Source organism: Crocodylus siamensis, chromosome 4 (assembly GCF_052110815.1).
Source record: "Crocodylus siamensis isolate JL-2025a chromosome 4, ASM5211081v1, whole genome shotgun sequence".
Taxonomy (NCBI): Eukaryota; Metazoa; Chordata; order Crocodylia; family Crocodylidae; genus Crocodylus; species Crocodylus siamensis.
Window position 1 is genome coordinate 186136332 of NC_143398.1, and position 15310 is coordinate 186151641.

The 15310-nt window shown below is 44.9% G+C and overlaps 1 protein-coding gene across 9 annotated transcripts in view; it reads right to left on the bottom strand.

Annotated features, from left to right (window-relative positions):
* Nucleotides 1–15310, bottom strand: part of CCDC150 (coiled-coil domain containing 150) — a 40578-nt gene that overhangs the window by 8779 nt on the left and 16489 nt on the right. For 6 of the 9 annotated variants that reach the window (XM_090045204.1, XM_090045200.1, XM_090045202.1 and 3 more), the window contains 10 exons: nt 13635–13812; nt 13142–13210; nt 11611–11703; nt 10096–10179; nt 8841–8948; nt 8644–8706; nt 4901–5029; nt 3577–3746; nt 2872–2965; nt 1912–2081 (listed from right to left, as the gene is read on the bottom strand). In XM_090045204.1, the coding sequence (XP_089901330.1) occupies nt 1912–2081; nt 2872–2965; nt 3577–3746; nt 4901–5029; nt 8644–8706; nt 8841–8948; nt 10096–10179; nt 11611–11703; nt 13142–13210; nt 13635–13812 (1158 nt within the window). The remainder of the gene's footprint in view (nt 1–1911; nt 2082–2871; nt 2966–3576; nt 3747–4900; nt 5030–8643; nt 8707–8840; nt 8949–10095; nt 10180–11610; nt 11704–13141; nt 13211–13634; nt 13813–15310) is intronic. The other 3 variants (XM_090045206.1, XM_090045205.1, XM_090045201.1) reach the window with 2 other exon arrangements.

Below are 15310 nucleotides of genomic sequence, written 5' to 3' on the forward strand. Positions count from 1 at the left end.
CATGGTACAGTGGTACTTCATGTCAAAGAAAGTTATGGCAGGCAGTTTGTAATCTCCAGCTTAGCCCCTCCACATGACAAAAAAAAAAAAAGGCTACCCTGTTGCCAATATAACTATGGCAGCACTGCAAGGCTGTCCATGGGGAATGTACCACATGGGCAGCCCTCAAGTGTTGTGGCCTTTCATTTGGGGCTACTTCACACCATCCCCCATGAAGAAATTCTAAGCTCCATCTCCAGGATTCCAACATGGAAGAAAAGCCCGAAGAAGCAACTGCATCAGTAGGCAAACAGCACATGCATGTGGTTTTACTGCTGGATTCATGAAACAATATCAAGGATGTTACTCGTACTGATAGCCCTGCCCGCAGCTGCCCCTGCTGCACTCTGCCTGGGGCTGAGTCCTGCCCGAGGCAGAGCATGCTGCACTCCCAGCCTCCCACACAAGCAAGCACATCTTCTGAGCAGGACTCCTGCTGCTGCCACTGCCCAGGGAAGTGCTGGGCTCCCCCAGCCTCCAGCAACTTGGGGAAAGCAGCTGCTGGCAGCAACAACAGAAGCCCCTGCAAGTGGGGAGGGGGGACAGAGAGCCAAGCCTGGTCTCTCTCTCCCACCTGTCTGGTGGGGCTGCAGCTGAGCCTGCACTGGCTCCTGCTGCTGTTGCTTCTCTCTCACCTGCCTGCTTGGCAGGGCTGTGCCAAGTGCAGGCTGCCCCTGCCTGCCCATCAGGGCTTTGTGAACTGCTGAGCTCCTTCACACCTCTCCTCCATCTACACACTCCCCTGCCTGGCACAAGCAGGACCTCCTGGCAGCAGGTAGGGAGGGGAAGCTGCAGCACTGAGGGGAATGGGGCTCTGTCTGAAGTTCACTCTGGTCTGGGGAGTGTGTGTGGATGGAGGGGGAAGTTGGGGGCATGAAGAAGCTTGGCAGCACACAAAGCCCTGATGGGCAAGCAGGCACAGATGGGAAGGGGGAGCAGCGTGCACTTCATGCAGCCCTGCTGGGCAGGCAGGTGAGAGAAGCAACAACAGCAGGAGCCAGTGCAGGCTCCGCTGCAGCCCTGCCAGGCAGGTGTGGGACAGAGACTAAGAGAGCTGGTAGTGCCAGGCCTGGCTCCCTGCTCCCCTCCCCTGTTGCAGGGACTTCTGTTGTTGCTGCTGGTTCTGTTGGTGGTGGCAACTGCTTGCCTGCCTTTCACAGCATGCTGCGAACCAGGCAGGCAGTACTAAGCCCCTTCCCCACCCTACCTGTGGAGGGGCTGGCTTCAGCCACATCACAATGAGCAGGCAGGGGAGAAGCCCCCATGCATGCACACCCACACTCCCTCACCCCTTCCATACACATACACACATCCAACACTGTTCCATGCACACCAACTACACACATCCCCCACCATACCCAGGCCCCACATACACGCATGGATTCAACCACACACATTCCACACCCTCATATACCCACACCTACAGTTCCCCACCCACCTTACCCTCAACATACCCACCCACACCATACCCATACAGACACCCAGAAGTCTCTCACACCCACACCCCTCCTACACCCCCACACACCGCACCTGCACCATACCCACCCCCCAAACAGTCCCCCAACCACACACTCCACCCACAATATACAAGCAAACTGCCTCCTGCCCCAGAAGGAGTACTTCCTGGGCAAGAGAAAAGACTCCCAGAAGCAAAGGTCAGTGGTTAGAAGGCAGGACTTCCAGTCACAAGATGATAACCAGGGCGTAGGGCACTTGTCAAGGGGTGGGGTTACTCTTGTGGCCCTTGACGCCTCACTAAAACTTGTTAAGCAGCCCTCCACCTGAAATAATTGCCCAACCCTGTTATAAGCCCTGCCATTAGACTTGGGAAGACAATCTTCCTCAGCTGTGATGCCTCAAACCTATTCTTACCTGCAAAGGATCAGCTTTTGACACTCAATTTCTTTACTGTCCAATTCACCGTGGGTCTGGGTCAGCTTGCTCTGCAGGGTACTGTTGGTTTGCAGAGTTTGTTTCAAACTAATGGCAAGTTTCTTATTGTCACCTCTTGCAGCTTCTAGTGCTTTACAAAGTGGCCCCACCTGAAGGGTAAAGAAAGATCCAACTCCAGATTTACATGAATGAACACCTCCACATGGCAAAATGTGGGGATGTTCATTCTCTCTCACCACTGCCCCATTAAAAGTGAATGATGTGTGTCCTACTCAGTGTTAGTCTACTGGGAGAGGAACTCTAATCACCAGCTGCCTACACAACAATTAAGTCATTAAGTAAAGGCTGTGAACATATTTATTTGCCTGATGCAGACCCTTAATTCATACATTGTTTTGTTTCAAGGCTCCACATTGTGGCAAATATCCTTTTACACACAGACATGGGACAGGATTTGCTTCAAAGCTTCTTCCTAGTAGTCAAATCACAAGTGATTAGCATGGAGTGATTAGTAACTGCCAGCATGCATACTTACCCCATCGTAAGTGACAGCTAAACAGTGGTAATTAAGCACTCCATGAAAAAGGGATGTGAATTAGCTTTCATTTACCACAAGGTAACATTGTGGGAATAGGTAGTTACTGAATAGCTGAGGCACAGTAAAGTCCTGTTGCCCTGCAGTAAATTGCATGTCTATGCATACATGTTCTGTATCCAGTTCAGACAGTCAGATGTTTATCTGGCACCCTTGTATAGAAAGGGGGCTTTACTTGGCTCCTTCGTCTTCTGTAAAATGATTCCTCCAGTGTTTTGCGTCTTTTTTTGTCTTAATAAGTTAGTAGAACACATGCCCCCGCATTCTACTTTCCAAGAGAACATGGTAGTTCAATATCACAGAATGAAACCTACTTGCTATGACTGGAAAAACTTGGTCTCTACCTGGTTATTGTGTTGGGTTTCTATGAAAACCAGTTTGGCCTGGCACTGCTCCAATTCTGCTTCTAATCTCTGTATTTTCTGTTGGCTTTGGGTTCTGCAAATGAAAGCAGTGACAGATTAAAGAAAAGGTAAGAAACTAATACCAATGCCATCTTTCACTTTCTTCCTCCCAGAGGGATAGCTATTTAGTTTCTTTTTTTGTTAGAAAACTAAAAAATGGGACTAATATTCAAATTCTGTTTAGTTGCTACTAACAATTTTTGTTTTGCTTCTGATAACACCATGATAATGGACCTAGCTCCAACCAATAGTGTCATATCACCTGACATATTCCCAAGCATCATGTGACGATGAAACATGTTAAAAGAGGTAATCTGGTTAATAATCAGTTGGGTCCTGGCATCTGCGATCAGCACCATCCATTGCAACCAAAACCCCTCCAGAGTTGACTAGATGTATAATAAAGTAATTAGTCCACTAGTACTAAGTAGAGCTCGTTGCTATGCCTCCTTTCTTCCATGTAGTATTACAAGAAGCTACAGGAATTCTGAAACTAGGTTTTGGTTCAGTAAAAACTCACTTATCAATCTTGTATAGTTTTCTTGCCTGAACCTCAGAAAAAAGGCAGTGATCAAATTATTTCTTCCCTTGACCCTGCTGTTTCTTTGCTATAGCAACATAGAAAACCAGAAGGACTTCAGTTACCTATCTTTCCTGAGGCTGGTGATCTCGGAATCCTTGCATCCCAGCTCGGTCTGTACCTTCTCCAGAGCTGCCTGCATCTTGCTATGAGAAACCAACACTTTCTCCAGTATGGTTGCCACTTTGTCATTATCCTCCTTTGCTTCCTTTAATTGGCGCTGTAAATTTGCCACCTAAGTACAGGACAGCGAGCAAAGGCCAGGGGAAAATTAGTTAACTCAAAAAAGAGTATTTTGGTCATACTCTCCTCCCTCAAGCTCTGGAAATATTTGGTCTCCTTCAGTCTACATTTGGAGGCACCCTGACAGGAAAAAAAATTCTCTGGATTTCTCTCCACTTCTCACCCTTCTCTTTATCATATAAAAATATTTGTCCATCAGAACGACTTGCCATTCTGGCTAAGAATGACACGCTAACCGATTAGTTGAACATGGAGGTTGTTTTGGGCTTCAGCTCCTGTTGACCTAAGGAATGAGAGCATGACATGAACTCTAATAGCATGCTATAGTGTTGTCCAGTTTTAAGTCAAACATTTAGTGGGTTGTATTTTGCCTGGAGACCAGTGGTGATGTGTAGGAGGTGCAAGAGGGTAAATGTGCACCCCCTGACTGGCCATGCTCATCACTTAGGCAATGAGCAGGGGGGCCGGCAGGAATGCCAGTGCCCCCCTGCATGCGCTGGCTAGGGAGTGGAGCACTGTTGTGCTCCCAGAAGCGGCCACAGCAATTGACCACGAGAGGCACCCTCATTCCTGCCTCTCCAGGGTCAGCGAGATCGGCCATAGGGGTCTCCCACCCCCAAGCTGCTGACTGGTCGCTGCAGTGGCACATGCCCCCACCCTAAGGTGGCACCAGTTGCCCATGCTGGAGACCGTCCCATACTATTAGGCAAAGGTTTAAAATTGGAGGGTGTCCCGTCTCATTCCTACTTTACACCGGTATCAGCTCCACCAATTGCAAGATAAGACCTAACCTATATTGAGAGAAGAGAATCAGGTCCTAACTGTTAAAACCAAACCTTCTATGGATTAGTCCTGGTTACTTTCCTCAATACCTGCTTGCTACTGACATAATCTATCTACTTTACCAATGGCTGTCAACCAAAAATGTGGCAATGCAGCAGAAATATAGCAGAGGATTCCATAACACCTTGAGACTAGCAGAGGGCATTCTACATACATTCCAGATGAGCAGTGGGGTTTGTTCAAGTAGAAACCAAAAGTTAATTAGATGTACTAAAACTTACAAATACTATGCTGGAGCCTGAGCAAGGCTATATAGCACAGGCTGCCACATTTGTCACATTTTTAAAACCCCTGCTTCCTTGCCTTATGTCTCTCTCTGTCTTCCATGGCTTCCATCTGTCCCTTGATCTTCTGACACTCTTGTAAGGCTTCGTCTCGGGATTTGACTGCCAGAGAGAAGTCGTCTTCCTTATGTTCAAAAACAGTCTGTGCCTTTACAGACCAGAAAGAATACAGCAAATTCTGCTTTTCCAAATCAAAGGAATTTGTTCTGCTAGCTTACAATTTAAGGTAGTGATGGCGAAAACATACACCAGCTAAATAGTTCAGATACCCTGAGATCAACAGACATTGATTATTAATTTAAAACAAGATTTACTTTTAAAGACAAGCACTCAAAGAAATTGGCAGTTCACTTTCAACCGTTCATCTAACCTTAGAAATGGAGAAAAAGAGGGAACTTGAAGCTCCAACTCTAGTTTACGTGACAGTAGTTTCCTTCAGATGAATTTAACTTTTGACTTCACCAAATGGAAATCCAATATTTCCCCAGAATACAAATCATAACAAGAACTACAGACATCAGTGTTAAAGAGAGAGCTCTGTGTTGTCTCCCGAAGCCATTGACAGGATTCTTTCCTTGATTTTACTTTTTTTCTAGCTTAATATATTCTTATATTATTAGAGTTTAGTTACAGTTTCTTACTATATAGGGCATCCCTTCTTCAAAAATGTCTTACTTTAGTGCATATATTAGATTAATACTTCCATTTAATACAAGGTGGTTAATGCTGACAGAAAGAAAAAGATTTTACCAAACCTTTCTCTGTTACCCAACAAGAATAAAATAAAAACCCCCTTTTAATAACTTCCTCTGAGAAACTGGCTATAAAATATAGCATCAGCTTTCATTCCTTAAAAAAAAAAATACACACACACACACACACACACACACACACACAATTTAAAATTCTTTTGCTTAAGCAAAATCAAGGAGGATTTACTCTGTGCCACCCAGAGCAAGATTTTTTTTTCTCTTTCATGCCTTTGAAACTAGTAAGTCATGCTTAAGCCTCTGAGTTGGTTTCCTATGAGAGGATCTAGCACCGAGGTAGTTTCCTCAAATGAAGCAATCCTTTGTCTTTTTCCCATTTTAAATTCAAGTTTAAGTTCCCATTTTTGCCTGCAAATGAAGAAAAATTAACAAAGTATGAAGCATACGGCACTAGTCAGAAGGTGGTCTGACCTTTAGCATCGATGGTTCAGAAAGCAGGACAACTAGATAACGCCAAGTCTAGAATCCCCCAAAAAACCTTGATATTTTTCTCTTACTTAACCAGTTTAATTGACCATTCCTCTTTCTGCCCCAGAAACACTGAAAAAAGCCTTTTGTTCATAGAATTTTCCATTCTGCCCTCATTTTAGCTAAATCTATTCATGCTCCCAAAACTGCCAATTTTTCCAGCTTCTAGGTTGTTTCGTGGTCTTTACTCACCATCTGAAAGTCATCTTCACTAAGTTGCGCAGACCAGTCAGTCTTCGATAGTCTTGGAGTGATTATGTCTATTTTACCCTCCAATCTTTCCTCCATGCTCTTAATAGCTTTTAACAGAGTTCTCAAATTGATTCTTGGACAGTCTCCACATTCAGAAGCACACTTCCTTGAATGTACACGCGGGATGAAATGAACCCGGCGTGAAGAAGGATGAAGAGTGGAAGCACGCCCACCAAATTCCACAGCTCCCTCTCCAAAACAGCATATATCTGGCCTAACATACTGTGAAGGCCTTGCAGGGGATTTTCTTCTCTTTGGTGGCATTTCTGCTACTAAATTAATTCATCCAACGAGGACAGAGAGGGAGAAATTAACAAAAACACCCCTCAAAATATCTACCCGTTAGATCAGAAGCAAAGGCCACATTCATGGATACTGCTCTGGCCTGAATTATTTATTGGAAGATCTTGTCCGTAAGGAGTATCCTATATAAGCATTCTTGAAGAACCATTTACTATTTTTATAAATTTTCTTTCCTGATGCACTCCTGCAGCACTTTATCCGGGGAAGCCAAATCACTGTTTTTTCATCACAGCCTTCCTACCAGTGCAATATCACCAGGATGGTATTGGAACTATGCATGATGTCACTATGCTCTTATTATTCTAATTCAACCACATTGTGACCTCAACACACAGAAGGTAGCAGCAAAGTTATTTGCTATCTAGAACTTCTTGTGGTATTTTGTGGGGCAGCAGTCTAATGGTTCTGTTTTATGATTCTTCCCATGACTTGACCATGAAAGTTCTCATGGCCATTTCCTCCTATTTGTAAAATGGGAATGTTAACGTTAAGGTATAAACTATTTTCCCAAAGTTTGAAGGTACTCAGAGTGGGGATCTGAACTGCGGACACCACAGTACCTGAATGCCTTAATCTCTTACAGTGCTGACTAAAATAGGTCTATTTCTTGGATAACAAATAAGGTATAACTGATAATAATCAGAGGTGCACCGATACATTGATTTGTATTGTATCGGCACCGATAAAAGGAAAACTGACATTATTGGCAATTGGCTTTTTTTTGGCTGATGTGGCTGATAACATTGCCAATAAATGCTGTGTGTATGCACAGGGCCAGGAATGCAGCCTGGCAACTTGGAGAGCAGCATCTAGCCGGTAAGTCTGTTGGGAAGAAGGGGCATGGAGGGAGGGGAGCAGATTGAGGTCCCCGTGGTGAAGGAGTGGGGCTGGGCCAGGTGTTGCCTACTCAGGGCAGAGCAGGGCACAGGATGGAGCCACATGCAGCTTGTCTGTGGTGTGGGGGCGGTAGCTCCCCCCACTACATGCACTCCCAGGGGAGGCATGGGGGGCATGTGCTCCCCAGATCTTCATGCGGGGTGAGGGCAGGCTGCTGCTGTGGGCTGGGGCCAGAGCCAGGCTTTTCCCCCAGACAAGCTTCTCACAGCTTTGTCCTGCACCCCGCCCCACCCCAGCTTGGCAGCACCTACCCTTGCCCTAGTCCCACTCCCTCCCTCACCACGGGGGCCTCAATTTGTGCTCCACCATACACCTTCCCTTTCGCTCTGCAACAGACTTACCAGCCAGATGCTACTCTCCAAGCTGCCACGCTTGCATATCAGCGATTGGATTGGTATCGGCCCAAAAATCTTTACTGGTGCACCCCCAATAACAATGAATATAAAATTATTCTTTCTAATATGGTAAAACATCCACTTAAGAGATTTTTAGTTAGTAAACTTCTTAGGCTTGGCTAAAACTGGGGGGAAAAAGCCCAGATCCACCTCCTAAACTCACTTTTCAGCCAGCCACTTTTCACTCTAATTCTTGCTGAACTGTCCATCAGCCAGTTCATTAGCTGAACTAAGATCAGTTTGCTTGTCTTTTGGAACTTAACTTCTTACCTAGATTCTGAAGATTATGTTCCTTGGCAAGTTGGCCACCTGTTAGACTACATAACATTAAGATTTGATTTTTTTTCACACTGTATTAATGCTTCTTTTATTATTTTAGATTTTTTAGTACTGCATTATTTTTAAGCAGCAGTTGATATGCTTTATTTTGATGGTCTTGGCATTTATCTGTATTCCATTATTGGAATTGCTATTAACATTTATTTGAACTCTTTCTTTGAACACAGTTTTATTGGGGCAGGTTTTTTGAAGTTTTCTAGGTCCCTAGAACCACTGTGGGGTAAACACCCCATCGTGAGAGCTAAACATGAAAATCCTGCAACCCCACAGATGTGGCATGATCCAGCCTGAACACACACATTTACACTTCAGGAAACAGGTTTTTTTTGGTTTGGTACCTGCTTCAGCTGAGCTTCAATCCTTTGCATGTTAATCCTGACAGAACTAAGTTCTGCATTCACCTGAAAATTATAATAGAAGTTTAATACTAAAATTAACTGGTGCTTTGATGTTCCTGGGGGAAGTAATGAGTTTGATTTCTCTAGGTATAGTTTGACTTGGGGTTGAGATGTGAGGCATGATCTGAATTTTGTACCTGAGTATATTTGGTCTCCAGTGCTGTATTCAGCTTGCGAAGCTGGCTATTCTCCGAGTGTGCATCTACAAGAGATTGCAACTCTTCTTCCAGCTCCTGGACTTTGGTCTACAGGAAAAGCAGGCATAGTTGGCAAACATTTTCCTGCATCTTTTTAGTATGTGAAGATAGAGAATGGGCTTATGAAGGACACAGAAGCAGAGATGGATTTTATGAAAGCTAAAAAAAATTTGCATTAAGCAAAGTCCCACCCCACCAGAAATGACAAGAGTCCCCTCATTTTATCTTCACACACAAGCAAAACTGAAACACCAGAATTCATTTTAATTCAAAGCTCAATACAGTATTTTGGTTAGTCACTTGTGATTTATCTCCACTTGTAAAGGACTCTAAACACAATTGCTACTTTCTCATTATTTTTAAACAACCACCACTCTCTCCACTTGCTCCCCTCTGATTTTTTTTTTCCCCCACAAGCACACCAAAAATCCTTGCACTGGTTTCTCAAATTTTATCACACCCATGACAACTCACTGAATCTCAATTTCACCACCATTTCTATTGCCTGTTTACTTCACTTTGTTTTCTATCTATGCTTACCACCATTAGCCGCATCTAGACAAGTGAGGATATGAGGTATGTGGTGCCATAGACAAGTCTACAGCACCACACATGTAGGTGTCCCCCGTGCTGCTACCTTTCAGGAGGGGACCGGGGGGCTTTTGACCCTCCCCACCCCCAGTTGCTGGCTCCAGCCTCCCCTACCCCACGCAGGGTAACCTGCCATATGCCAGAGCATGTGTGGCACACGTGCTCCCTGGGCACAAGTAGCAGCAGCACACAAGGTGTGTATTGCTGCTACTTACCCCCAGGGAAACAAACACCTGTGCTCATCTGGACACAGCCACCATGTCTATTCCCTTTCTATTGTATCCTTTAGAATAAACTGCATAGCTAAAACATCATTATTTTCAGGCTTCTACAGTTGTTTTCATATATCCAGTGACTTATTTACTAGGAATCTACATAGGCATTGTATGAACTATGTCCACTTAGTTTTACCTATCAGCAAAAAACATTATGACTGAAATCAAAGGCACTTTTAAATATAAAACTATTTAAAGTTTCTTACTAGCAGTGCAAAATAAAATACAAGAACTTTGTTCCAAATGAAATAGTGAAAAGCTTTGATTAAACAATCCAACAAGATGTGCTTCTACTGTGAACACACCAAATTTAAAAGGTAGTGAGATACCTGAAGCTTTCCTTTGTCGTAGGCCAGTTTATTCTTACTATCAGTCAGTTCTGCTAGAATCTGTTGTACCTGCTGCTGGGCATGCTGGGAAAAGAAGAGCATAGGTCATCATCTCCCAAGAAAAACAAGCCAAAAAAGGAACCTGGGCTTCAGTGTTTTGCCTCTACCTGATTTCTATTCTTTTTTGTCTCTCGATGAATTACTGTAATGTTCTTGCTCTCCTAAGTTGTTCAGATTTTTCATATGAAACAAACAGTAAAGGTCATCCAAGTGATGCAAGAAAGATATATTCACATCTCCCTGGGTCTTAGCCACCCTAGCTTATAGGTAAAAGCAGGAACAGACTTAGCCATACAGATGGCCCCAGGATTACAGAACATACCGTGGCTCTAGGCAGCAAAAAAGTGGATGGACAGATGCTCTGGCAACAAAGAAGGGAGGTGCAAAAGGAATTTGCAGGACACTAAGAGAACAGAGACAGCAGGGGAAAAATGATTTAGAAATGAAAGCAGGTAGAAAGAAATGAAGAAGTGAAAAGAATAACTGAGATGCTCTGGTTTTAAGTTTCTGACTGGTATTTACTGGGCCTACTCAGTGAACTTAGACAGCTCACTGGTAAAAACACTTCAGCTAGTCTAAAGTAATAGTCCTACCATTACTAACACTGGTTGGATGAGCAGTCCTAGAGCAATAATAGGAGATAACTGAAAAAAATAACAGGGATTAAGTCTCAAAGTGCAAACAGCTCAGGGAAGCTATGTACAAAAATATTAAACACACTTCCATTTTATAGTGTATATAGGCAAAAGTCCCACCTATACTAAAAACAGCATCACAGAATAATCATGTCACATCTTGATACCTTCAGGCCGTGAGGTCATTTTACTTGATTCTAAATCCCACATGGATGTTAAACCTTCTCACTTGAACAAATTCAAAGGGAAACTTATAAAAGAATAGTGACATGTCTTTTCTTTCTCGGTCTCTCAGTTTCTTACATCTTGCATCTCTTACATTTCAGTGATTTCCAAATTAGAGAAACATAAGGTGGTCAGAGAACAGCTTAATCACTGGTATAGTTACATGCTAGTCAAGACAACAGGAGTTACCCTATCTTACACTTAGTGACCTACTTAAATTGTGGCAAGACAAAGGGTTGTTGCAGCGCATAAAGCTGATTTCATGGGTATTTTGTGGCAGCTCTACTCCTTGCTGCTGATTAGCAGAGGGGCCCTGGTGGCCCTGTCTCTTGCAGCAAATCGACCAAGAGACAAAAACCGCATAATTAAATAGCAAATTCCATGGAAATATCATAAATCTAGGTATTGCATTTAAATCTAAATCTTTGTATTCTAGTAAGCATTCTTTGGGGTCAATTCCATGGGAAATCCTGTCATTTTTTGTGGAGACTGCCATTTTTCATGGTTTCTGCAAAAATCATGAAACCACAATTTAAGTATGTCCCCACGTATACCTAAGAGTGATAGTAGTCAGCTAACAGGAAAAGCAGTTTACCTGCTGGTGTTCCAGTGCAGCTAAACAGCCCATTAACCTCATGTTTTCTTCCTCTAATGTCTGCAGTGTGGATCTCATAGCACCCATTTCCAACTACAAAACAAGGGAAAATACAACTTCAGTCATGCTGCTTTAAGGTTTCTGCTTGGACACAGCATGATCTGTGAACCAAACTTCAATCACAAAGCTACAGATTATACACAGCCTCTCCCCACTACACCCAGAGCTGCTTGCTTTTACCTTCCTTTCAGCAGTTGCAATTTAGTCTTCCCAGCCTTTCATTTATCCAAGCTATGCAGATTTGAAAGAGCTACATAGCTAAGATGCTTGAGCTCAACACTCAGCAGTGACTAAAATTTATGTTTATGGTATCAGGTAAGGCCCAACCAAGAATTTTGGCCCTTGTGTTCTTGACCAATTGAGAACGTTGGCATGTGTGAAGCTTTGTACAAATAGTAATAAGTGGTCCTTGCCCAAAACACTTTACAATTTAAATAAGAGAAGACAGACCCAGTCTAGGAAAACTATAAAACCTATAGAGTGAACTGTGTGATGGTGCCAAATGTCATAGTAGTTCCATTAATGTTTTGGTTTTGGACTAAACTTACTTAGAAGAAATAAGTTAAGTGGAAACTGGAAGGGGACTGGGTATGAGGAAGATGGGAAGTATGGAATGAGTGTTAGGTAAAGAGATTGTGGAAGAGGGAAAGGGTTGGAATGAACAGCCAGTCAGCACAGGACAAGGAAAGTCCAAAAAAAACTGCTGAAAGTCTTCTGAATGTCTGAAGCTCCTGGTTTTAGCTGCTCCTGTAGCTGCTCTTATTTGATTGGATGTAGAGTTTTTGGTTGGTTTCTTGCTTCAGGTTTTCCTCCAAAGCCACAAGGCAGAAGGGTGCAGATATACCAAGAGGCAACATCTGTGTTCTGATTTGGGGTGTCTTTACTACGTCCAAGGGGAGGCTGGCAGTAAGGGCAGTCCACTTGGCTTCCATTTTTATCTACTTCTTTCCACAAAGTAGTACTCCCTGCTTTTGCTGCTTCTGCAGTTGCTCTTACTGGCTGAAGTACTTGGCTGGTTCATTTCTGGAGGTTCCTTGGTGGGGAAAGCTACCCTGCAAAGTGCTGGGTCCTAGGTGAACGTGGCCGCCAGTGTCTGCAGGCGGTCGCCGCTCACTGCTGCAGGCAATTCCCGCTCACTGCCACGGACACTGCTGCCTGCGGACAGTCCCTGCTTGCCACCTGCCCTCACCATCAACGTGGCTGCTAGCGTCTACAGGTGGTCCCCGCTGACTGCCATGGTGCCCCCCAGTCTCAGGAGGCACCAGTCATTCCTGCTGCTATCGTTTAATGCCTGCCCATGTGCAAACCGCTCATGGTTAAGGTCCCTCTTGCAATTTTCAATGCATTGCTGACATTAGAACTAGCAGGAGACCTTCATTACAGACTCAGGGAAGACAAAACTGTTTATGCTACCCATACAACAGAAGGGACAGAATCAGAAATCAGAGATACTATGTATACTATGTGGTACCTTGTTCTCAGTTAATTCAATTTCCAGCTGGTTCCTCTCCTGTATTACTTCACTTGCTGTTTTTTCTATCTGCCAGATGGAATTAAAAGGTCATTTTTAAATCAGTCAAAAAACCTCTCTAGTGTACTCAACCTAAAGACATTTTGTATTGCCATTAGAGAAATGTAGCACAGCATCTCAGACAGAAAGGTTACAGACCAACTCTGAAAAAATTAAAATTAGAAGACCATATAGCTCAGCTATCCTCTTTCCCTTAATCACCAGGCAAGCAAGAAGCACTTTCCTCAATTTTCCCCCCAACATATTAAGTTACTATCTTGCACTAAGTTACTGTATGTGTTCTTATTGTATACATGATGTAGACCAGCACTGGTGATATATTCAAGGACACTGAAATGTCACAACAGCAGAAGACCATACAGTACAGGAATGCCAAAAGGTGTATCTTGTGATACATCTTTAAAATGAAAAACCAACAATATATCCACTGTACTTCCTGCTGATGGCTTTCCTTTTCCATCAGGAGAGATGCTCTCTCTCTCAGTGCTGTTTCTAGTTCACCTCGTAGTCTAGTAATAGTAGATTCTAGCAGTTCTTTTTGTGTGGTTGTTGTCTGCTCGGCTACACTTGCTTTCTGTTTGCAGGTGGCATGCTCAGAATGCAGGGTCTCCCTGTACAAACAAGATGTGAAATAAATGAATTAGAGCGGGCTTGTCCAACATGCGCCCTGCCAAGCCATTTTATCTGGCCCGCAGCGGCACTGCTGCTGCCGAGCGCAGAGCCACAGCAGCAAGGTGAGGCAGGAAGGGCTGGCCCATGGGCCCCAGCCGGCAGCAAGGGGAGGGGAGCTGCTTACCCCCGCGGGGCCAGGCTCATCAGTGAGCCGGGTCCTGCTGACACTGCCCCAAGGGCTGTGTGGCACGGGGCTGCCCCAGCTGTGCCTGATTAGATGAGCTGGAGACAGTGTGTGCAGCTTCTTCTCCGGCTCCGCCCCTGGTGTGTGGCTGGGGGAGCTGCAGCATGGCCCGTGCCCTGCCCGCATGCATGGTGGATGGAGGCACAGGGTAAGGCATGGAGCTGGGGGCGCCTCGGGGCCAGGCTGGGGCTGCAGGGCACGAGGTTGCCAGAGCTAGGCTGGGTGGGAGGCAGAAGGAGCCCGGCCCATAGGTGCTCTACGACCAGCTGCCTCCTTGGCAGTTCAGGTTCTGCTAATGTAGCCTGCATGGCTGAGGATGGGGGTCTGCATGCTGCTGGAGCAGCCCGTGCAATGAGGGGGCCCTAGGGGCCCACCCCCACAGCGTGCAGCCTGTGCAACACGTGCTGGTGTCATCTGGGGCCCACAGCCTCACCTGATCTGAACTGCTCTGGACTAGCTTATCCTTGAGATCTCTTCCATGTCTCTGCAGTATATGCCTACAATTTCTATTTAATTAACCATAATGACCATGATCAAGTTAGTAAAGGATCTCAAGGATAAGCTAGTCCAGGGCTGTTCAGATCTGGTGAGGCTGTGGGCCCCAGATGACACCAGCACGTGTTGCACAGGCTGCACGCTGTGGGGGTGGGCCCCTAGGACCCCCTCACTGCACGGGCTGCTCCAGCAGCATGCAGACCCCCATCCTCAGCCATGCAGACTACATTTGCAGGACACAGACCACTCCTCCCCGCCCCACAGGCCTTTCCCCCTTGCACAGCAGTGGGAGAGGTGGCTATATATTAACTGCTTGTGGACCCCATGTAGACTGTGGGCAACATCCTGGCCCTTTGTGGGCCACATGTGCCCTGCAGGTAGTCTGCTGCTAATCTAGTCCAAACCCCTGCACAGAAAAATGATGTCCTGTTCCTAAGCCGTACCAAACATACAGACTTTCTGAAAACCACAACTTCCCTAGGCACATTTCTAGACCCATTTCATTGTCACTTCCTGCAACTTCATTTGTGTCAAAGGTCACGTGACATCACTTCCTGATGTGATACCATTTCCTGTGAGGTCTTTGAATACGGCTCGCCAGCCCACTGGGTGATAAAAAGTTTGTGATCCGGCCCCACATTCAAAAAGGCTGGACACCCCTGAATTACAGTTTTGTCCCTTGCATGCTTAGACCATTATGAATAGAAGATAGACTTCATATTAACATAAGACTTCTCCATCAAGATTAGCTTGACTGT